Source organism: Narcine bancroftii, chromosome 8 (genome assembly GCF_036971445.1).
Source record: "Narcine bancroftii isolate sNarBan1 chromosome 8, sNarBan1.hap1, whole genome shotgun sequence".
Lineage (NCBI taxonomy): Eukaryota > Metazoa > Chordata > Chondrichthyes > Torpediniformes > Narcinidae > Narcine > Narcine bancroftii.
Window position 1 is genome coordinate 143,496,324 of NC_091476.1, and position 24,340 is coordinate 143,520,663.

Consider the following 24,340-nt stretch of genomic DNA (forward strand, 5'->3'; position numbering starts at 1 on the left):
CCATTTTTTGTAATTTACACAAAAATGCATAAAACAAATTTTCTTGATGACTGGCATATAAAGGTCAGAAAGGGCTATTGTGGCCAAGTTGTTGGGTGTACTTAAGGCAGAGATTGATAGGTATCTAAATAGTCAGGATATCAAGGGTTACGGGGAGAAGGCAAGGGAATGGGACTGAGTGGTAGAATGGAGCATACTCGATGCGCCAAGTGGCCTTCTTCCAAGGCTCCTAAATCTTAGGGACTACTGAAAGCAAGTGAGAGTCCCCCTCAGAGACATCATGGATCCCTCCACCTATTCCAATGCCGCTGCCACCTGTGCCTCCGTGACCTCCATAGCCGCACGGATTTCCTGCCTGTTCCAGCGATGTCCCCGAGATCCAGGTGAGCAAGTCTCTCTGCTGTTTCCGTGTGCCATTAGGGGCGGCACAGTTGGCGTAGCTGTTAGCACAACGCTTGCTGTCTGAAAGGAGTTTGTACATTCTCCCTCTGTCTGCATGGGTTTTCTCCAGGAGCTCCGGTTTCCTCCCACTGTTCGAAATGTACCAGGGGTTGCAGATCAGTTGGGGTAATTGGATTCGTAGGCCGAAAAGGCTTGTTACCTTGCTTTATGGCTAATTTTTAAAAAATATATATTTTGGCTAACAATCTCTAAAATCCTGCTATGTCTTATGTACACCAACCAACTTGGTAATCAGTGAGTTTGTGCGCGATAATCAACACTTGATGAGTTTCTACCTTTCTGTCTTCCCACAGCCATCATTCCGAAGAACCTGCCAGCAGTTCCAGAGGGGCATTCCGAGAAGCATAGCATGCAGGTTTCGGAGAAGACCAGGTCGGAACTGCTCGCAGTCCATCGTGGCCGAAAGCCGGGCAGGAAACGCAGTCGAGCAGGCCAGGTGACCGACAGTAAGCTGGATGTACAGCGTCCTGTCTCCTCCACCACCAAACCCCTGGAACCCTTAAAAATCCCAAAGAAGAGAGGCCCAAAACCTGGGAGCAAGGTGAGTCACGGTGAATGCCGAATCTTAGAAATTAAGATGGTAAAGTGAATTTGCATAGGGCGCTGGTGAGGCCCAATTCGGAGTATTGGGCGCAGTTTTGGTAACCTAACTGCAGGAAAGATATCAATTAATAGAAAGAATGCAAGGGAAGATTTACTAGGGACTTGAAGAACTGAGATATAGGAAAAGGTTAAGCAAGTTAGGACTTTATCCCCTGGAACGTAGAAGAATGAGGGAAGATTATGATAGGTACAAGTTGGCTTTTTCCACTGAGGTTAGTAATGATTAAAAACCCGAGGACGTGGGTTAAGGATGAAATGGGAAAGTTTAAACTTTATGGGGAACTTCTTCACACAGAGGGTGGTGAGTGTGTGTATGGGGGGCTATGGACTAGGTGCCGGTCAGTGGGACTAGACAGAGTAATAGTTCAGCACAGACTAGAAGGGTCAGAGGGCCTATTTTCTAGGCTGTAGTGTTCTATGGTTCTAAGAACATGCTCACCTGCAGTGTCTGCCAACCAGCAGTTAGACTCATCAGTTGCTCTGACTGCAAGAATAGGAAGAAGAGGAGGCCCCATTGGCCTCTCAAGCCTAGCCCACCATTCAATGCAATGCTGGCCTCAATTGCAAAATGCAAGGCCCAGAAAGATAGTTAAGAAATCTATATTCTCAAACCAGATTCTAATCTTCTCACTGCCTCCTATCGAGCTTCTACAAGCCTCTTTGGAGAGAAAGTTGTGTAACCAGGAACAAGTGAAGACCAAACTGCAGTCTCCCTTTTAACACTGCCCCAGTTACTGTGCTGACGAACTGTTGCAGGAATTATCAATCAAGCTGAAGATTACAGATTGATACCCAGTGGAAAATGCAGTTTGTTATATCTCATCATTAAAATGTGATTTAATTCAGTGTTAACTATTGAATAACAATTACTGTGTCAGTACATTTAGAATTCCAAAGTTCCTGCATTTTAAGGAAATTGTTGTCTGAAGAGGGCATGTAAAATCATTGAGGACCCCTTCCACCCTGCACACAGCATCTTCTAGCTTGGCCTCTTGGGGAAGAGATAAAGGAGTATCAGAGCCGGCAGCACCAGGCTGAGGAACAGCTTCCCATGGGCAGTGGGAATGCTGAACGACCAAAGGAACTGCTCACACTAACCATGTGAGACTCTCATATTCATGAAACAATATTTATTTGAAGACTTGTCCTGTGTGTGTATTGTTTGTCTGTATGTGTGTGATGTCTAGTTGGGTGTCTGCGTGTTTTGCACTGAGGACCAGAGTGTCGTTTCATCGGGTTGTACTTGTACAATCAGATGACAATAAACTTGACTTGAATGTGGAAAAATTGCTTGACTTGTTGAGTTTTCAAGTTCAAATTTATTTATCATCCAATTGTACAAGTGTGTACAACCTGACGAAACTGTTCTCCGGTCCTTGGTGTAACACACTGCACACACACAGACAAACAGTACACGTGCACAGTGTGCATATACAGATATTAAAATAAATATTACCATTAAATAAATAGTAGAGTTTCAGAGGATTTGTATGAGCAGTTCATTGGTCATTCAGGAGTCTCATTGCCTGTGGGCAGAAGAATCAGCTGTGAAGAAGATGACCAATGTTCTGGTGGTGGTAGAGTCTTGATTCTGTTCTCCAGTTTATCTCTCATGGGATTTTTCTTTGTGGATTTCTGTTCTTGCAGCGGAAATCTCGAGCTCTACTGAACCCAGTCCCCAGCTCGCCTACCACCAGCACACCAGAGCCTGACACCAGCACGGTCCCTGAGGTAGCAGCCACAATCCCCAGTACAGCCATGCTGCAGTCACCAACAGGTAGGCAAGACAAAACCCATAAATGGTGGAAGCACTCAGCAGATCAGGCAGCATCTGCGGTGAGAGAACCTCAGTCAATGAATTGGATCAAAGAACCTTCGTCAGAGCTGGAAGTGAAATGAGGGGAGAAAGAAAGGAATGGAGATGCACAAAGATTGCAGATGCTGGAATCTGAGCCACAGTGAGCTGCTGGGGGATCTCAGTGGGTCAGGCAGCATCCATGGAGAGAAATAGTCAGTCAACGTTTTGGATCAGGACCCTTTATTGAAACTAAGGTTAAAAAAGGGTGATGTTACGTATATGATTGGGGAAATAAGCTGGGGAGGTTTGCAATATTGGACAGAAGGTGTGAGAGCTGTAGACACAGGTAGAGGAAGAGACGAGGAGGAAGAGCGAGGGGACAAAAATTAGGGGGAGAATAAGTACAGTTCGTAATGAAGGGCAGAATGGTTGCTGTAGTGGTTAGCACAACATCTTTACAGCACCAGCGATTGGGACTGGACCAAGGTTTGACTCCTGTGCTGTTTGTAAGGAGTTTGTATGTTCTCCCCGTGTCTGCGTGGGTTGCTCCAGGGGTTCCAGTTTCCTCCCACTGTTTTAAGCCTACTGGGGGTGTAGGTTAATGGGGTTTAAATTGGGTGGCACTAACTTGTGGGCCGAAATGGCCTGTTACCTTGGTGTATGTCTAAAAATTTTTTTTTAAATCAAGAGAAAATCAGGAGGACGGTTAACGTAGCGATTAACACAATGCTGTTGCAGCTCCAGTGACCAGGGTTCAAATCTGGTGCTGTCTGTAAGGAGTTTGTACGTTCTCCCCGTGTCTGCATGGGTTTCCTCCAGGTACTCCATCTCCCCTCCACCCATCATTGTAGTCAATTGGGCAGTATAGATTCATGGGCTAGAAGGACCTGTCACCGTGCTGCATATTTAAATTTAAATTTCTTCTCTGATGAAAGGCTCAGGCCTCAAACATGGTTACCCTTCACCTGAGCTGCTGAGTATCTCCAGCATATTTGTATTGCACTTTGTACATTACTGTTTATGGTGCTTGTTGCTGGGATTGGAATGTATCTATCCACTTTCTGTTTTCTTGTCCCCATTCAGTGTGTGTTTACTTATACAAAAATGGCAACCCAGGACCCCACCTGGACAGAAAAAAATTACAGCAACTACCTGATCACTTTGGACCTGCTCGGGCGTCTGTGGTCTTGCAGCAAGCTGTCCAAGCGTGTATAGACTGTGCGTACAATCAGAGACTGGTCTTCTCCTTCCTCAAGCAGGGTCACGGAGGGGAGGTAATATCTGGTGAGCAAATGAGTTCTGTGTTCTTTCTGTGTGTGTGTGTGTGTGTGTGTGTGTGTGTGTGTGTGTGTGTGTGTGTGCGTGTGTGTGTGTGTGTGTGTGTGTGTGTGTGTGTTCAGGTTTCTGACGGAAAGGGCTGGCAGGATGTAGTGGTAGAACAGGCACAGGATGTTACCGAGTTGTATCAGAAGGAAACAGGCCATTCAGCCCAGAGTCTGTGCCAACTTACTTAATTTAGTTTTAATTAGAATGCTTCATAGTAAATGGCCCTTCTGGCCTATGAGCCTGCGCTGCCCAAATACACCCACGTGACCAATTATTCTACTGACCCCATCTGCCATAGGAGCATGGGAGGAAAGCCACATCTACATGGGGAGAATGTACGAGATTTAAGATTCTTTAATTGTTGTGTAATAGGGTGGACTGTGTAATATTACAGGCCTTTTGCCTGTCATAAAGCAGACGAAGGTGTTATGGTGAGCATAGCGGTCAGTGCATTGGTGTTAAAGCGCCCGGGACCAGGGTTTGAATACTGCACTGTCTGTAACGACTATGCACTCCCTGTGGATTTCCTCTGGGTGCTCCAGTTCCTCCCACCCTTCAAAACATACCGGGGATTGTACATCATTGGAGTGTAATTGGGTGGCACAGGCTCGTGGGCCAAAAGGGCCTGATATTATGCTGCATGTCTTAAAAAAAGAAAGTCGGCATTAGTTTTGCCTGGTGCGAGAAAAGGAGAAGCAAAATAGAGCTCCTTCAGAGTCACTGAGTGTCCGTGGATTTGCCTCCAGCGCTCCCGCAGCTCCTCACAGACTGCACCGGATTGAGGATCAGCCAGGATCTCACTGACGAGGTCGGCTCAGGAGTCCATACAACCATAAGATGTAGGAGCAGAATGAGGCCATCTGGCCCCTCGAGACTACTTCACCATTCAAATCCTGGCTGATGTATTTTTTCTCTCAACTCCCATTTTCTTGCCTGCTCCCCATAACCTTTGCTGCCCTCAGTAATCAAACACCTGTCAACCTCTGCTTTAAAAGTAAAGGCCAATGGATTGGCCTCCACAATTGTCTGTGGCAACATATTCCACAGATTCACTACTGTCTGGCTGAAGATATCTTTGTGTTCTAAGCTGCCGGTGAATTAGTAATGATAACTTGGGCACAATGATTAGCTGGTTAACTATAGGAAAAGCAGGGAATTCCTCCACGCTCTCCATGACAATTGGGACACCAATACCCCTGAGCAGAAAGTCCTGCTAAAGGTAGTGGACACAAACCAGGACAACATAGGGAAACCCCTCTCCACCATCAAGAACACCTACAGGGAGAGCAGCAGCAATGATCAATGATCCACACCACCGAACACACGCACTGTTCTCGCTGCTGTCATCAGGAAAGAGGTTTAGGTGCCACTAGACTCACACCGCAAGGTTCATCAGACTCCTCAACAACAAACTCAATCAGGGACTCATTTGAGGACTCTTATTTTTTGCACTTTATTGATTTTATTTCCTCTTTGGATTGTACAGTCAGTCTGTTTATATTTCTTTATTTGTTCACATGTACAGTGAGTACAATTTTTTTTTTGCTCTGTCTGGCCCGCAGGAAAAAGATTCTTCAGGGTTGTATGTGAAGTCATGTACACTATGTACTCTGACAATAGATATGAATAATCTGAGTACAGCTGATTACCCGTCACTCCCCTGTTCACGGCGGAACTTTCAATTTAATTCATCTGTGGTTTTTCCCCAGCAACATTTGACCACAAGCAGCACACCTTAAACCTGCCAGCGGTGAACAGCGTTGTGTACGCGTTGCGTTTTCTGGACAAACTGTGCCACAGCCTGCGGTGCGACAACCTCTTTGGCAATCAGCCTTTCAGTCAACGTAATCCAGCCAACCATGACCCTCTTGACTATGAAAGTGACCGTTTCTTCCCAGGTAACTGAGTGGCAGCTCAAAAGGAGATTAGCCAAATTTTCCAAGCTGAGTTTTCCTTCTGTTTCTACTTGAAAATGCTTTTGAAGAATATTGGAAAAAAGTGCCTAATTGGGCATTTCTTTGAAAAATTCAGTACCCTTTAGCAAGATTTGATATAATTCTAATTGTAGAACATAATGGCCAATTTTAATATTTCTTAATGAAGGTAATTTCTCATTTTTGGGAGAGTGGAACAGGGCATAATTTCAAAAGCTGCAAATCACATGAAACTTTGGGCAGGTGGATTCAGCTATGGTAGAGATTGAAATAGGTTTTGGGAGAGGATTGAATCAAAGAGATTTGCAGCACAAATTTTTGGACTTGATCAAACTTCCCAGCCCAGGATACATAGCCCTGCATAGGCCTTTAAGGGAAAACACAAAAGTCTGTAGATGCTATGATTGTAGTTAAAACACAGAAATGCCAGAGGAATTCAGCCAGTATCACAGTGTCCATATGAAGTAAAGATATATTACCAATGTTTTGGGCCTGAACCCTTCAATGTATGAGCAAAAACCAGCCAGATAGTGGATAAAAGCCACTGAATAAAAGCCTTTTATCTGTTGGTCTGAACTCCTCCCCTTCCCATTCTTCCCCCTTCATTTCCCCAGCCTTTAATTCAACACCTATCTTTTTTCATTAATACCCAGAAGAAGGGCTCAGGCCCGAAACGTCAATAATATATCTTTTACCTCCACTGAGTTCCTCCAGCATTTCCGTGTTTTGACTCAGGCCCTTAAGTATTCATGCAGAGAGTAAATACGTGTGGAGTGAGTTTCTGCATTCCTGCTCACATCTTGCTGACTGAGATTTTATTTCCTCTGTTTGCTTGCAATCCTTCTTTCCACCAGCCCCCCTCCCAACAACTCTGTTCCCCTGTCACTGACCTCTCTCTTTAGCCTGGCCAAGCCTCTCATCATTTTACCTATCTCGATTAGATATGCCCTCAGTTTCATTTGATCCAAAGGATACAAGGCTAGGCAGTTATTATTCAGGACTAAGTCTTCAGCCACTTGTTTGGAAGGATCCTCTGCACCATCTCATCCCACTATCAGGCAGGGGGAAGGGGCAGGCATGTGGCAGATAGAATTTAGCACAGGAAGACTCCTGCAGCCTGCCAAGGCCTCACGGAAGTGACCGCCGTCCTATGTAAACACTGTTGGGACTAACTCTGCCCCAGGGCATTGGCAAGTGAACCGGTGTGGACTTGAAGGGCCGACATGGCCTGTTTCCATGCTATAAACAGTTATATGGTTAGTTATATGGTTGAGATGTATTTCAAGGAAAGGTAATCACGCTAAATGTTATGGTTTTAAAGAGTGCAAACAGACACTTTGATCCACACGTGCTTGTGTAAATTTTCAGGAAGAGTTAGACATGTTTATAAATAGAATTTAAGTTTTTAAATTTACATTTTAAATGTAGACATACAGCACAGTAACAGGACATTTCAGTCCATGAGTCCGTGCCACCCAATGAACCTACATCCCTGATACATTTTGAACGGTGGGCGGAAACCAAAACCCCCGGTGAAAACCCACGCAGACACAGGGAGAACGTACCAACTCCTTACAAATATCACGGGATCCAAACCCTGGTCCTGATCGCTGGCACTGTAAAGATATTGTGCTAAATCACTACACCAGTAGTCTCCAGAATGGTCGATATCAACCCCTGGGGGGGGGTCACTGGGACTATCCAAAGGGTTGATAAATGCCAGGTGGTCAAAAGGGAAACGATAACATTGGGGGGGGGGGTGGGGGGAGAGAAGAGGTGGGGGTGTCAATTGAACTTTTGATGTGGAAAGCAGAGGAGGATCAATGGAAAATAGCAACCCAGATTGTACTACAGTGGGCCCCCTCCTGAGTCATTAAGAACAGTTCTGGAGATCCAACTATAAGAACATTGTAAAGATGTTGGAGGGACAAGAGACATGTATGTTTCATGTGGTCAGCTAAAGGAGCTGGGCTTGTACCGAGCAGAGGAGATGTGATTAAAATCACGTTGCGATTAGATAGGCCATTTAACAATTCAGAATGGTAAACATTCAGACAGAACAGGGTGCAGGTGATTGGCCAAATGCCCAGAAGCATGGAAAGGCCTTTATTTAGGGCAGATTAGGAGATCAGGAATTTATTACCGACCTTCAAGAGGCAAGACAAATGAAAGCATGTGTCTAATTGGTTTCACATTTAAAGAGCTAGCACAGGCTGAATAGGCTGATTGGCCTCTTGTGCTGAGATCAGTCAGAGGGCTGGCATGGTGAGCACAATGCTGTTACAGCACCAGAGACCAAGGTTTGAACCATGTGCTGTCTGTAAGGAGTTTGTACGTTCTCCCTGTATCTGTGTGGATTTCCTCCAGGTGCTCCGGTTTTCCTCCCACACTCCAAAAACGTATGGGAGTCTAGGTTAATTGGGGTATTTGGGTGGCACAGGCTCATGGGCGGGAAGGGCCTGTTACCTTGGTGTGTGTCTAAATTTAAAACATTTGAATGTGGGATCGGAAAAATAAATTCTGCAGAAAATCCAAAATAAAATAGAAAATATTGCAAGTATTCAGCATTTCAGTCAGCATCTGTTTAGGTAGAAAGGAGCTGAACTTAAATTCCATCTGCCGATCATGGGTTGAGGCTTGGAGGACCTTTTACAAGGAGCACTTGAGAAGTAAAGAAAACAAATAAGAGCTTTGCATAGTTTCAGTTATCAGCTATTCATCTTTCCCCAGCCAAGGGAGGTGTTCAGGGACCAGATAGAGGAACTAAAAGGTACACACAAGATTCCCCACCACTTTCACCCAAATTACTAAAAGCTTGTAGAGGGATCTGGACCAACTGGAAAAATGGGCTGAAAATAGCAGATGGAATTTAATGTAGACAAATGTGAGGTGTTGCATTTTGGAAGGACAAACCAAGAAAGGTCATGCATGGTCAATGGTAGGGCACTGAGGAGTGTGGTAGAACAGAGGGATCTGGGAATACAGATTAATAATTTCCTGAAAGTGGCGTCACAGGTAGATAGGGTTGTAAAAAGAGCTTTTGCCATATTGGCCTTCATAGATCAAAGTATTGAGTATAGGAGTTGGGATGTTATGGTAAAATTGTATAAGACATTGGTGAGGGCAAATTTGGAATATTGTGTGCAGTTTTGGTCACCTAACTATAGGAAAGATATCAATAATATAAAAAGACTGCAAAGAAGATTTACTAAGATGTTACCCGGACTTCAGGATCTGAGTTACGAGAAAGGTTAAACAGGTTAGGGTTTTATTCCCTGGAGCATAGAAGGATGAGGGGAGATTTGATAGAGGTATTAAAATTAGGAGAAGGATAAATAGAATAAATATAGGTAGACTTTTTCCACTGAGGGTCGATGAGATATAAACCAGAGGATGTGGGTTAAGGGTGAAAGAAAAGGTGTGGGGGAACTTCTTCACACAGAAAGTAGCAGAGGTGTGGAATGAACTGTCAGCTGAAGTGATAAATGGGGGCTCAATTTTAACATTTAAGAAGAATTTACAGCTACATGGATGGGAGGGGTATGGAGGGCTATGGACTGGGTGCAAGTCAGTGGGATTAGGCAGAAAAATGGTTCATCACAGACTAGAAGGGCCAAAGCATCCTGTTTCTTTGCTGTTATGTTCTATAGTTCTTTGGAAGGTAAGTTTTATTCTGACTTTACCAGGCACTGAATGTTTTGTCAGGAAGCCTGATCTGCTCCCATTTTGATTGTTGCCATATTGCACATCTCAGTAGCATTAATGTTTGATGGTCTTTTTCAGGGGAAACCTTTATCCTGGAGGATGGTCACCCAGGCCCCACAGAGCACCGCCTGGATCCCATGGATTCTGCTCTGAACTCAGTTAATCCCTCCAGCCCAATGAGTAGAAATTCCAGGGAATTCCGCACCTATCGACCTCTACAACACTCAATGAGCCTAACACAAAGTACTGTAGGATCATTTCGTCGGCTTAGTTCTGGAGGTAATGTTGTGGCTGCCCATTCTTTCTCAGTTCACCCATCCTGTCACTCATAACCCTGAGGAACATCAGCCAGGTGCCATAATTGGGGGTGGGGGTGGAGGGCACGTGTGTACGTACATACGTACTTGTGTGTGTATATGCTTGTGTGCCTATATACACTGTAGATAACAACTTGGATTTTGATGTATATAGGGATATGATGTTGAGACTTTATAAGGCACTGGTGAAACCTCACTTTGTTTATTGTGAGCAGTTTTGGGGTCCTCTTTAAGAAAACATGTTGAAGTTAGAGAGAGTTCAAAGGATGTTCACTAGGATGATTCTGGGAATGAAAGGGTTATATGAAGAATGTTTGACACCTCTTAGCCTGTATTCATTGGAATTTAGGAGAATGAGGGAGGATCTCATTGAATGTTGAAAGGCACAGACAAAGTAGATATAGAAAGGTTGTTTCCCAAGGTGGGAGAGTCTAGGACAAGAGGGCACAACTTCATGTTTGAAGGGTGTCCACTTCGAATAGAAATATGTAGGAATTTCTTCAGTCAGAGAGGGTGGTAAATCAGTGAAATTTGTTGCCACGGGCAGTTGTGGAGGCCAGGTCATTGGATGTATTTAAGACAGAAATTGATAGGGCATCACAGGGTGGATCTGAGTGGGAACATGGCTCAGCTCATGATTAGAATGGTGGGGCAGACTCATTAGACTTGGATGAAAAGGTAGGTGGGTGGTTTAGTGAGTTTGCAGATAACTCTACAATTGGTGGAGTTGTGGACATTGTAGAGGGCTACCAAATAATAAAACAGGATGTAGGTCAGTTCCAGGTATGGGAAGAGAAATGGCAGATGGAGTTTAACTCTGACAAGTGTGAGGTCAAAAGGGAGGGGAAAGTATACAGTCAATGGTAGGGTTCTTCAAAGCATTGATGTGCAGAGGGATTTGATAGTTTAAGTGAATAGGGTGATAAAGAAAGCATATGGTATGCTTGGCTTAATTGGGCAGGACACGGTATAAAAGTAAGGAGCTCATGTTGCAGCTGTATTAAACTTTGGTTCAGACACACTTGGAGTTGTGTGCAAAATCTGGTTGGCCCATTACAGGGAAAGATGTGGAATCTTTGGAATGTCTACAGAAGAGATTTACCAGGATATTGCCTAGAAGTAGCCATTCCCAACTGGGGGGTGCGTGCAGGGCTATGTCCTCCCTTGGGGGCCATGCCACACCTTTTTAAAAAAAATCTTGTGTAACATAAATATTTTTTATATAGACAGTAGAAGTACCGAAGAAATCATAGCGTGACTGCTTCACAGGGAAGGTGTATCCCAGGACACGACATAAATGCGCTATACAGTTGTTGCTAAGCCACGTTAATCAGGGCAATACAGATTTGATCTCTGATATGTGCCCCCTTGGCCTCTTATTATATTTCACAGAGTATGCATCATTTAAAAAAAATCTTAAGGAACATGCAATTTGCTTGATCTTATTGACTCAGGACTCAAGATACCTTTATTGTTGTGTAATAGCACAGGGCATGTAATATTACACAAAATCGCCTTCTTCCTGTCATAAGGCAGACAATGTCTCCATTAGTGTTGCTGGGCACTCCTTACAGTAAGAGAGAAAGAGAAGCAAAAGAGACACCGAGTGTCTTTGGATTCGCTTCCAGCGCTCCTGCAGCCACACAGACTTGTCGGCAAAATAAGCTCCAGATCCAAACCTCTGGCATGATCAGGAAGCCTTCAGTGCCCAAGGCCCTTTGGGAGCCCTTCCTGCCCTCAGCACCCTCTCGAATCCTGGCTCCAAATCCTGAATCGGAGGTGCTTCAGGAAATGCTTTCGAACTTCCAACCATGGTGAACTTTTGGTGTTAGTAACTGACAATATTGTGTTAGTAATGGAATCAAACTTTGAGTTGTTCATCTTGAAGTTTTATTGTACTATCATTAGTAACAGGCCCAAACCATTGAGTTGGATTTGTACAATTGTAAGTAATTACGTCTTTCTTCTCCTAGGTTCTGATAGATATACAGGGATACGGGATCCATCGCGCATGATCAGTAGGGATCCGTCCAGCTGGGCAGTGGAGGATGTGATGCAGTTTATTCGGGATGCTGATCCACAATCACTGGGACCTCATGCAGACCTATTCCGGAAGCACGTACGTCTATAGACACTGGACATAGGGCAGGAAAATGGAGCTGAGCTGGGATATTGGCCAGGAAAGGGAGGTATATTTGTTCCCACAGGAGGGAACCTGGACAGGGCCCCATGTTTTTCTCAGCAGCACTGAGTTTGGGGAAAGTCACTGACCATGGTTTTGGCTTCATGGCTTTTGGATTGAGTCGTGTTTAGTTTCCATCCGTCAGTCACAGCTCTTTTCATTGACTTAACACAGTGCAGATCTCCCAAATCCACCATGGTGAGATCCAGAAGTAGACATGACTGTCCTTGGGTAAACCAAAACACATTGCTTAAGCAAACAGTGAGCAAGAGGAGTAACTCAGCAGGTCAGGTAGCATCCATGAATAGAGATGGTCAGTGCATGTTTAGAATCGAGTCTCAATAAAGGGTCCTGACCTGAAATGTTGACTATTCGTCTCTACCCATGGACACTGCCTCACCTGCTGAGTCCCTCCAGCAGCTCGCTGTTTTCAGCATCTGCAGTCTTCATGTTTCTCTTTTCTCTAAACACATTGCTTATCTGTTTACCGACCATCCCTCTCGTTCTTGACTGACTGACTTGGTTACAGAGTAAAACATGCAAGTGTGCAGACGCTGTGATCGAAGTAAAAACGCAATGCTGGAGAAACTCAGCAAGTCAAACAGTGTACTTTCTATAGCAAAGATATAACCAACATTTCGGACTTGAGCCCTTCATCAAGGTATGAGAAAATGTAGGCAAATGCCCAAAATGCTGGTTATGCTTCTTTCTTTGCTATATATAAAGTACACTGATTGATCTGCTGAGTTCCTCCAGCATTCTGTTTTGACTTGGTTACGGAGGTGGTTTGCAACCCTTTATTTTTTAGCATATGGGCATCACCAGCATTTTTTACCCATCCCCTTCAAACACTTCAATCAAGCAGAAGATGGGTCTGGAGATACAGAAAAACCAAACTGGGTCGGGATGGCTAATATCCTCTCTGATATTTTGCAAAAACTTTTTTTAAAATTCTAGTTATTTAACTCTTTGGTCTCTGTATCCTGGTTTCCAGCATCTACCAACAAGCACATGTTACTCTGACTCCGTTTTCCAGAGCTGGTTTTACACCCAACCACCAGCTGGTTCATACTGGTGTTCATACTGTAGTTTACCCATGGACCCTGTCCAGTGTGTATATTATGAAAGGTTAAAAAGGGTTAAATTCTGCTGCTGCCATGGTGTGATTCAAACATGGATTGTCAGCCCAGTCCTCTGGATTCCTGAAGCAACAAACAAATTGCTGGAGGAACTCAGTGGGTCGAGCAGCATCAGTGGGAGGAAAAGAATGGTCGAACTTTTAGACTGGAACCCTTCATCAAGACTCAAGACTCCATAAAAATTTAATCCTTCCCAACCTTGCACCCATAAACACTATTTTTCTGATATCAATGTGCTAAATGTGTTTTAAATGTCCCTATTGAACCACACCCGGCAATGCATCGCTGGCACCCACCACTCTCCGTGTCAAAATATTTAACGTCTCCTCTAAATTTTCCTCATCACCTTGAACAAATATCCTTTGCTATTTGCTACTGTTGCCCCAGGAAAACAAAAGATGCCGACTGTCCGCCCTCATAATCTTAAAAATCTCGGTTAAGTCTCCTCTCATCCTACGTCAATAAGTGGCACCTCATGATAGCCCAGGACTGCAGACAAATCGCAGGGTGGCTCAGCAGGCAAGAACCTGGCTGGTTTCTGAATTAATCTGACACACTGTTCAATTCTGTTGGTGGCAGGAGATCGATGGCAAGGCCTTGCTGTTACTAAGGAGCGACATGATGATGAAGTATATGGGACTAAAGCTGGGACCAGCCTTGAAGATTTGCTACCACATCGACAGACTAAAATTGGGCAAATTCTAACCGTGAACATGTCAGGAAACACTCAAACAGCGAAATCCCAGTGGGAAGTGCTCCACAGCTGTCCACAGAAAGAGACTCGATGACAGGCAGGTACCCAATTCTGGGTCATCTTTCAAAACTCCTGGGATCTTTCTTGGATACTAGTCAATGAACTAAGCATACCTTGAAGCAACGTAGATTTTGGCTCTATAGAACCATGGCCTCGGACGGAAAGCTTTGTCCTGGACCATTATGCATCCTTCTCATGTTTTGAACCAGACCAATATTTCTCTCCAACTGAGATGATTTATTAAGAAAGCACTCCAGATATTGCTCTGCTAATCAGTCATATTTCTCTCTGCCAATTTGTATCAGTTATTTTTCTACTTCTTTCTTTCTCCTGTTGGAACTGCTGTCCTTTTGGCTGTGATTTGCCTTAAAACAGGAAAGGCTGGAAGTAGTCAGCAGGTCGGACAGCTTCTGAGGAGAGAGAGCAAAACAATGTTTACAATTAAGATCCATGAACTTTCATCAGAATTTCTTGTATTTGCAGTATTTTTCTTTTGTGTTGACTGATTGGCATTTGCTTGTGACATGCTTACATTTGAAAGCTCTCCAAGAGAGTCACAGCAGGGAAGTTGGCATGTCTTTGGTTCCTGACCTAATCAATTAAGTTAAAGGAAGGTCCAGCTGTTGGAGAGGCATGTCCTCAATATGATAGTCGTTTCCCCCCCCCCCCCCCCCAATAAATACAATGTCCTGGATGATGATTAGAGATTGCAAGACCCTTTTCGCTCTCATCTTCTACACAACCCTGAGATAAAGGGCTTTTACCCACGAATTCTATTGGTGCTACGTGTCGTGAAAGAGACCAGTATTGAAGACAGAGGCAGAGTCAATGTTCCTTGTGAGTTCTGCACACTTTTCAGTTTTGTTAACTTTTGTGGCCAGCTCTGAGCTGTTGTACAAAGCACTGTAGGACAATATTGAGCACTCACCTTCTCCAAATTGCACCTAGTGCAACCACTAATAAGAGTGTTTACATTCAGTTGGTGCTTTGCCGAAGCATTAGCAGACAAAAATTGTCCAAAGTACCCACAAATAGCAAAGAGATCAAGTGAGTGAAAGGAAGCCTATTAATGGCCAATCATTAGGTTAAATTTCCACTGCCATCACTTCAACTTCCATATGCCCCCACCCTCTCTCCTTTGGGTCCAGGCTACAGGGGTGCCAGCAAACTCCCACTACTCACCTGTGTTTACAGTTTGTGTGGCATGTTGACCATGGTTATTATCACCAAGCAAAGTGCTGCCCTCACCCAGCCTGCACCGACCACCGGATCATCAACTGTGGCTAAGCATTAAATCCCATTATGAACACATAAAATGCTACCCAAACCGAGATTGGTACCTGGAACCTCTTAACTTGTATTGCTCTTGATAAAGCTTTTGTCAATAATGGGTGATGCTTCTGGTATTATATAGAAGGTTCAGTGAAGATCTGGTGATACATGCCAGTATATATGCTCCAACATCCTAACTTTCACTCAGCAATACGACCATTAATTCCTTTCCCACTCACATATTTTTATAGCTCCTTTTAAACAGAGCGCTGTTGGAGTCACACAACACATATCACTGGTCATTCATCATCGCTGGAACTCCCTCCCCAGAAACACTGCAGAAGGACTGCAAATCACCTTCTCAGGGACAAAGAGGAATGAGCAATATATGTCTGACATCAACTTCTATATTCCTGAAAATGAAGACTAAAATACATGTGACCTATGCCTTGTGTTAGAGTCGTACAGAGTTGGTACAAAGCAAATGAAAGGAGTTAGCCATTCAGTGATTGGATTCCTCAGAAACAGACCAAAGTGGGATCTTGTTCTGCTTCTCAATTTTCTGTTGTTAAATTGCTTTATTAAGTATTGCAAGATCCGATTTTTATTTATGAATGAAACAGAAATATTGGAAAAAGTCCATTTCAGACAAAGCTATTGTCCGAGAACTTTGCTGTTCTATGACACAGCCCCATTGCAACGCAGCCTAAACTAGTCATGAATTAAATAGTTGCCACAAAGTTTTGGCTCCGTCAATGAATTACAGCCCCTTTAAATTCTTCCCAAATGTTCTTGGAAAACATCTTTGTCTGAAATGGACAAAAAGTTCCATTTTCCTAATACATATCATTTTAATTTAATTTAGATTTTTTTTGCAATTTAGTCATACAGCACGGTAACAGGCCATTTCGGCCCACGAATCTGTGCCACCCAATTTACACCAATTAATCTACACACTCAGTAGGTTTTGAAGGGTGGGAGGAAACCAGAGCCCCCAGGGAAAACCCATGCAGGCACAGGGAAAACATACAAACAGTGTTGGATTCAAATCCCGATTGCTGGCAATGTAAAGGTGTTGCGTTAACCACTATGCCAACTGTACTGCCCTTATGCTAGTTTCTTAATGTAAGCATGCAGGTACAGCAGGCAGTGAAGAAAGCTAAGGGGATGTTGGCCTTCTTAACAAGGGGAGCAGAGAAGTCCTTCTACAGTTGTTCATGGCCCTGGAGAGACCACATCTGGAGTATTGTGTACATTTTTGGTCTCCAAATTTGAGGAAGGACATTCTTGCTATTGAGGAGGTGCAGCGTAGGTTCACAAGGTTAATTCCCGGGATGGCAGGACTGTCATATGTTGAAAGATTGGGGTGACTGGGCTTGTATACTCTGGAATTTAGAAGGATGAGAAGGGATTTGATCGAAACATATAAGATTATTAAGGGAATGGACACGCTAGAGGCAGGAAACATGTTCCCGATGTTGGGGGAGTCCAGACTCAGAGTCCACAGTTTAAGAATAAGGGGTAGGCCATTTAGAATGGAGTTGAGGAAGAACTCTCTCTCCCAGAGAGTTATGGATTTGTGGAATACTCTGTCTCACAAGACTGTGGAGGCCAATTCTCTGGATCCTTTCAAGAAAGACTTAATAGAGCTCTAAAACATAGCAGAGTCGAGGGATGTGGAGAGAAGGCAGAACAGGATACTGATTGTGGATGATCAGCCATAATCACAGTGACATTTTAAAAACTGCAAATTGAGAAGCAGAACAAGATTGTATTTACTCTAAAGAAAAACACGCAAGTCTGCAGACACAGTGAAACACAATGCTGAAGAAACTCAGCTGGTCAAACAGTGTACATAGTAAACATAAAGGTGCATAACCAATGTTTCGGGCTTGAGTCCTGCATCAAGGTGTGAGCTAAATGTTGGCAGCTGCTCCCTGCCACACCCCCCCCTACCATTTTGTTCAGGTGCCTGCAGATATTTTGTTATAACCTTGATGAAGGGGTCAAGCCCAAAACGTTGGTTATGTATCTTTATCTTTCCTATATAAAGTACACTGACCTGCTGAATTTCTCCAGCGTTGTGTTTTTGCTTGTACTTACTATACGCCGCGTTTAAGGGATTATAATACTTGCTACATCGGAGGATTCGCACATCCTAAAACGATGACCCCAGATCCTCAATGAATGGACAAAATTCCTTTTTGGTGTATTCCATCGCAGATTTGCCATCTACACTGTGGGGGAGGGGGGGGGTTCTTCTGCAGTAGGACCCAAGTGGTGGAGTATGAGTGATTATTTGCCTATGGCTGTTCAGAGTGAGAAACCCTTTCTTGTCAACCCTTTACTGCCAAAGTGAGAAACCACCATTCTCACAGCAGCCAGGAGTGCTATAGGCCATTAACTGACAATGACTTGTTCTGTGTGATTTTCTCCAGAATATATCTTTCAATTGAATGTCTGCAATAACATTACTTTTTACAACCGAAACTCTTCATGGATCAGGCACCCGTGAATGATCTATGGCGAGTGGAGGGCCACTAAATCATAAATAAACTATTGCTTTCCTGGCCTTGCAGACTGCTATGTAAGAGTCAATGTCAAGTTTGGTTACTCATGTGATGCACTTGATTTAACAGACATGTAGCTTTGTGCTTTTGAAATCAGCACACAACTTTGTTCATGAAATAAACCAATAATTTATTGTAAAATCTGTTGCTATATTACTCCTATATGTTGGTTTAATTTGATATTTCTCTGCTGTGGGTATCGTTGCTGCATGTTTATACTTTTTGTTCATTACCTTAAGAAGTTGGAGCAGAAATACAGTATTTACCATTGAATAGGACAATCCTGGAATTGCCACCCAAAATGTTGGTTTTGAGCAATACCTTTCGATGAATACAACCCCTTTTATACCCAACCCCCCCCAAAAAAATCTGGCACTGACTGCTGACCCATGGATGCTGTTAAAAGCAAATCACAATCGTTTAATAATAAATTGTCATTTAAAGGTTTATATTTTATTTGGATATTTTTAAAATAAACCACTGTCAGCTCCTGAAACAGGCCACATAAAGCCTGTACAGATGTACAGAGCCAATGCCAGTCGGACCGGGTGGCTGGACCCCGCGGAGGAGCGCTGAGACTTCACAAATAACTAACAGGACGTGCGCAAGATTGCATCAGAGCCGGCGGGAAGATAACAACAGTGTTGAGACTTCAACGACAAGGTAAGAAGTTACACCCTTTGTATAGGACGTCCTTGATTTTTAAGGTGAAATTTTTAAGTTTCAGGATCATCCTGTACAATGGCATATACAGTAGGCTGTTCAGCCCATCAAGTCTGCCCCACCATTTAATCATAAACTGGTCTGTTCTCCCACTCAGCCCCAATGCCTGGTGTTCTTTCCATAACCTTTGATTCCCTTGCTAATTAAGAACCTATCAATCTCTGTCTTAAAGACACCCAATGACTTGGCCTTCACAACCACCTGTGGCAACAAATTCTACAAATTCACCACCCTCTGAAGAAATTCCTCCACATCTCTAAGTGATCTGCTGTCATTGGCAAGGCTTGGTTTCATTTCCTAATTGTAACTGTCCTTGAAAAGGTGACAGAGGAGGAGTCACGTGATGGAGTAGTGGCCGGACGGTGAACTCCAGCCCTCTCCAGAAAAGTCGGGAAAAACAAGAGAAAATACAAAGGCACAGAAATACAAGTTAAAGAAAAGTGAGTATAAAGGTGGAAAGAAGATGGAGACAAAAGGAGAAAAATCAAAATCAACGGAAAGAAGAGAGGAAGAGAAGACAACGGAGGAAAAAGGTGAAGGCCTTACCTGTCCGAAGAGGCCCGCTGTGGAGAGAAGACCCCACTACCTCAGGTCGGTAGAAAGAGAACTACAACAATGGCTCACAGAGCCGAGTAAAAGTGCGCAACCGCGCATGCGCGACTCCTCGCGCATGCGCGATGCGCATGAAAAAAAACACACCGACGGGAGGGGGGACCAGCGGGGGAGTCGATCTCCACAGCCGGCAACGACAGCTGCAGAACACCTGCAGCAAGAAGAGACCACAGAAGACAATGGAAACAAGAAAGAAGAGGAGGAAAGGGCAGCAAAGAAACAACAGATGGTCAACCTAGAGGAAGAAGAAGAGGAAGAGTACAGGGAAATAGAAGAAGAAAAGAAAGGCAAGGTAAAGGAGGTACTTGCTCTTGTTAGAGGATACATGGAGTCATTTAAAGAATGGCAAACACAGGAATTCAATGATTTAAGAAGAAGAATAAACAACACAGAAAAGAAAATAAATAAAATGGATATGACCTTAACAGAAATGGGGAAAAAAATGGACAAGATGGAAGAACGGGCAATAGCAGCAGAAATGGAGGTAGAAGACTTAAAAAAGAAATTGGAGGAATCTAATAAAAAAACTAAAGAGACACAAGAATTACTAGCCCAAAAAATAGATATAATGGAAAATTATAACAGAAGAAATAACATAAAGATAGTGGGCCTTAAGGAAGATGTAGAAGGCAAGAATATGAGGGAGTTTATAAAAGAATGGATCCCTAAGGCCCTAGGATGTCCAGAACTACAGCAAGAAATGGAAATAGAAAGGGCACATAGAGCATTGGCCCCTAAACCACAACCACAACAAAAACCAAGATCTATTGTAGTAAAATTCCTAAGATATACTACAAGAGAAAAGGTACTGGAGAAGACAATGGAAAAAGTAAGAGAGGGCAACAAACCACTGGAGTATAAAGGGCAAAAAATCTTCATTTATCCAGATATAAGCTTTGAACTCCTAAAGAAGAGAAAAGAGTTCAATGCAGCAAAAGCGATTTTATGGAAGAAAGGATATAAATTTACACTGAAGCATCCTGCGGTATTGAAAATATTTATTCCAGGACAACAAAACAGACTATTCTCGGATCCAGAAGAAGCACGAAAATTTGCAGAACAATTACAAAAATAGACTGAGGGATGAAGACGGGTAATGAGAGCAAAAATTATCACGATTGATATGTATGTGGGTAAAGACAAAAATAGACTGAGGGATGAAGACGGGTAAGGAGGGTAAAAATGACCACGATTGATATGTATGCGGGTAAAGAGGTATAAGAGTGAATAGAGACAATGGGCATATGTGAAAGTATCTGTAATTAGAGGAAAACAGAGAGAGTATAGACAAGAATTAATAAGGGAAGGTAATGGAATAGAGAGAATAAGAAGGGAACTAAAAGAGTGACCTTTGTGACATATAAAAAACAAAATCTTTTCTGGGGGGGGCTGGGTGGGGGAAAAGAGCGGTCACTGCAAAATCAGTTGACGCTTGCGAGTGGATTCGCAAATCCAAATGGAGAGGGGAGATGTGGTTGTCCGACAAGGGATAAAGGGCAACTCAGGAGGGGAAGGGGAGATTGGGGATAAAGAAGATAGAAATAGGAGAATAAGGAAAATGTTGGATGTTGTAGGAATGTTGTCTGGTAAAAAGTTGAAAATAAGAAAACAGAAATGGAAAAGGAGGAAAGGTAATGATGGAAAAACGGAAAGAGAAGATAAACAAAATATAAAATGGCTACGCTGAACTATATGACTCTAAATATTAATGGAATACATAACCAAATTAAAAGGAAGAAACTACTAAATTTACTGAAAAAGGAAAAAATAGATATAGCATTTGTCCAAGAAACACACTTAACTGAATTGGAGCACAAGAAATTAAAGAGAGATTGGGTAGGACATGTAACAGCAGCATCGTATAATTCAAAAGCAAGAGGAGTGGCTATATTAATTAGCAAAAATGTGCCATTTAAAATAGAAGAGGAAATAATAGATCCAGCAGGGAGATATGTTATGATAAAATGTCAGATATATTCAGAGCTTTGGAATCTACTTAATATATATTCACCTAACGAAGAAGATCAAAAGTTTATGCAAGATATCTTTTTGAAGGTAGCTAATACGCAAGGGAACATACTAATAGGAGGGGATTTCAATCTGAATTTAGATCCAAATATGGATAAAACGGGGAAAAAAATTAACAGGAAGAACAAAGTAACCAAATTTATAATTAAATCAATGCAAGAAATGAAACTTGTGGACATATGAAGGAAACAAAACCCAAAAGAAAAGGAATACTCATACTACTCGACTAGACATAAAACATACTCAAGGATAGACCTATTCCTGTTATCAGCCCACATACAAGGGAGAGTTAGGAAAACGGAATATAAAGCTAGACTATTATCGGACCACTCACCCCTGTTATTGGCAATAGAGCTAGAAGACATCCCTCCAAGAATGTATAGATGGAGATTAAACCCCATGCTACATAAAAGACAGGATTTTAGAGAATTTATTGAAAAACAATTAAAAATGTACTTTGAAGTAAATACGGAATCAGTGGAAGATAAGTTTATACTATGGGACGCAATGAAAGCATTCATTAGAGGGCAAATAATAAGTTATGCAACCAAGATGAAGAAGGACTATAATCAGGAAACAGAGCAGTTGGAAAGGGAAATAATAAACATAGAAAAAAAATTAGCAATAAAGAAAAGGTGACAGTGAGCTGTCTCCCCACCCCGGTGAAGGCACTGACACAGTGCTTTGGTGATAGAGGATTGGTGAGATGTTTTCAAGTCAGGAGAGTGTATGGAATTGTCTGCAAGCAATGAGCTGCTGGAAGAACTCAGCAGGTTAGGCAGCATCTGTGAAGAGTTGTGGTCAGTCAACATTTCAGGTTGGGTCCCTTAACTAAGATGATAGGGTATTGGTGGGACAGGTAGATAGAAAAGGGGAGAGATTACTGGGAGGGGGTGTAGTAGAATCAGAAGTGATGGAAACAGTGGGACCAGTTCGAGGTGGAGGTTACCTAATCTTCCGATGGGGGATCCCATCCCTTATGACTCCTCTCCTTGTCCTTTCAACTGATATTGGGAGGTGTGTACTGCAGACGTCAGGCAGGTGGTTAATAGAGGGAGAGACGCAGGTGAATCTGCTACTACCTGTCCCCAACTGAAACTGATGCCTTTTGTATCATCTACAAATGCAATCCAGACTTAGCCCTTCTTCCCCAGAACTACTCTCAGGTACACTGACAACTTTGGACATCAGGTTCATGGGAATAATCCCTGGAATGAAAGTGTTATGAGGAGTGTTTGATGGCTGTGGGACTAAACTTGCTGGAGTTTAGAAGAATGAGGGGAGATCTCATGGAAAACTATCAAATACTTAAAGGACGGGATAAAGTGCATGTGGCGAGGATAATTCATATTGTGGGGGGGGAGGGGGGTGGAGCCTGAGATAGCAGGGCACAGCCTCTGAATACAAAAATGACCCAGAGAGAGGGTAGTGAATCTGTGGCCACAGATGTCTGTGGAGGCCAAGTCATTGGATAGATTTAAGATGGAGATAGGTAACTTCCTGATTCAGAAGGGAATCAAGGGTTATGGGGAGAAAGCAGGAGAATTGGGTTAAAAAAGGATAGGTCAGGGACTATGGAATGGTGAGGCAGACTGGGTCCATTTGTCAGCCACTATCAGTCTAATATTACCTTGATATATACAATGCTATCGTAAGAACGTGATGTTTTTACCACTAATATATGTTTTGCCTGGGAATCCTGGGCAAGCATGGCGTCGGCAAGTGCAACGACAATGGGCGCCTCCTGTTGGAGCTCTGCGCAGAACAGCGGCTTGTCATTACAAACACCCTTTTTCAGCAGAGGGACAGCCTTAAGACCACCTGGATGCATCCCCGATCCAAACACTGGCACCTCCTGGACTACATCCTGGTGCGAGAAAGTGACAAACAAGATGTGCTCCACACCAGGGTCATGCCTAGCGCGGAATGCCACACTGACCACCGGCTGGTTCGCTGCAAGCTCAACCTTCACTTCAAGCCAAAGCCCAGGAACAATAAAGCCCCCAGAAAGAGGTTCAATGTTGGAAAACTGCAGTCAGACGAAGCGAGAGGAAACTTCCAGGCAAACCTCAAAGCAAAGCTCGACGTTGCAACCCGCCTCACGGACCCGTCCCCTGAAACCCTCTGGGATCAGTTGAAGACTACCATACTGCAATCCACTGAAGAGGTACTGGGCTTCTCCTCCAGGAAAAACAAGGACTGGTTTGACGAAAACAGCCAGGAAATCCAGGAGCTGCTGGCAAAGAAGCGAGCTGCCCACCAGGCTCACCTTACAAAGCCGTCCTGTCCAGAGAAGAAACAAGCCTTCCGTCGCGCATGCAGCCATCTTCAGCGCAAACTCCGGGAGATCCAAAATGAGTGGTGGACTAGCCTCGCCAAACGAACACAGCTCAGCGCGGACATTGGCGACTTCAGGGGTTTCTACGAGGCTCTAAAGGCTGTGTACGGCCCCTCACCCCAAGTCCAAAGCCCGCTGCGCAGCTCAGACGGCAAAGTCCTCCTCAGCGACAAGATCTCCATCCTCAACCGATGGTCAGAACACTTCCAATCTCTTTTCAGTACCAACCGCTCAGTCCAAGATTCCGCCCTGCTCCAGCTCCCTCAACAGCCCCTAAGGCTAGAGCTGGATGAGGTTCCCACCCTGGATGAGACATATAAGGCAATCGAACAACTGAAAAGTGGCAAAGCAGCAAGTATGGATGGAATCCCCCCAGAAGTCTGGAAGGCTGGCGGCAAAACTCTGCATGCCAAACTGCATGAGTTTTTCAAGCTTTGTTGGGACCAAGGTAAACTGCCTCAGGATCTTCGTGATGCCACCATCATCACCCTGTACAAAAACAAAGGCGAGAAATCAGACTGCTCAAACTACAGGGGAATCACGTTGCTTTCAATTGCAGGCAAAATCTTCGCTAGGA

At 43.6% G+C, this 24,340-nt stretch overlaps 1 protein-coding gene and 1 long non-coding RNA gene across 9 annotated transcripts in view; one reads left to right on the forward strand and one right to left on the reverse strand.

Annotated features, from left to right (window-relative positions):
• The window catches only part of LOC138741297 (polycomb protein SCMH1-like), a 154,697-nt gene extending 136,494 nt beyond the window's left edge, over positions 1–18,203 (forward strand). For all 7 annotated transcript variants that reach the window (XM_069895141.1, XM_069895138.1, XM_069895140.1 and 4 more), the window contains 7 exons: positions 756–1,003; positions 2,713–2,842; positions 3,947–4,147; positions 5,899–6,087; positions 9,907–10,107; positions 12,119–12,264; positions 14,046–18,203. In XM_069895141.1, the coding sequence (XP_069751242.1) occupies positions 756–1,003; positions 2,713–2,842; positions 3,947–4,147; positions 5,899–6,087; positions 9,907–10,107; positions 12,119–12,264; positions 14,046–14,171 (1,241 nt within the window). In that variant the 3' untranslated portion in view covers positions 14,172–18,203. The remainder of the gene's footprint in view (positions 1–755; positions 1,004–2,712; positions 2,843–3,946; positions 4,148–5,898; positions 6,088–9,906; positions 10,108–12,118; positions 12,265–14,045) is intronic.
• The window catches only part of LOC138741301 (uncharacterized), a 33,809-nt gene that overhangs the window by 373 nt on the left and 9,096 nt on the right, over positions 1–24,340 (reverse strand). Inside the window, exons 2-3 of one of the 2 annotated variants that reach the window (XR_011343443.1) lie at positions 14,334–14,630; positions 12,019–12,553 (exon numbers count right to left, since the gene is read on the reverse strand). This is a non-coding gene — a long non-coding RNA (uncharacterized lncRNA). Of the gene's footprint in view, positions 1–12,018; positions 12,554–14,333; positions 14,631–24,340 lie in introns of those variants that run through there. The other variant, XR_011343442.1, reaches the window with a different exon arrangement.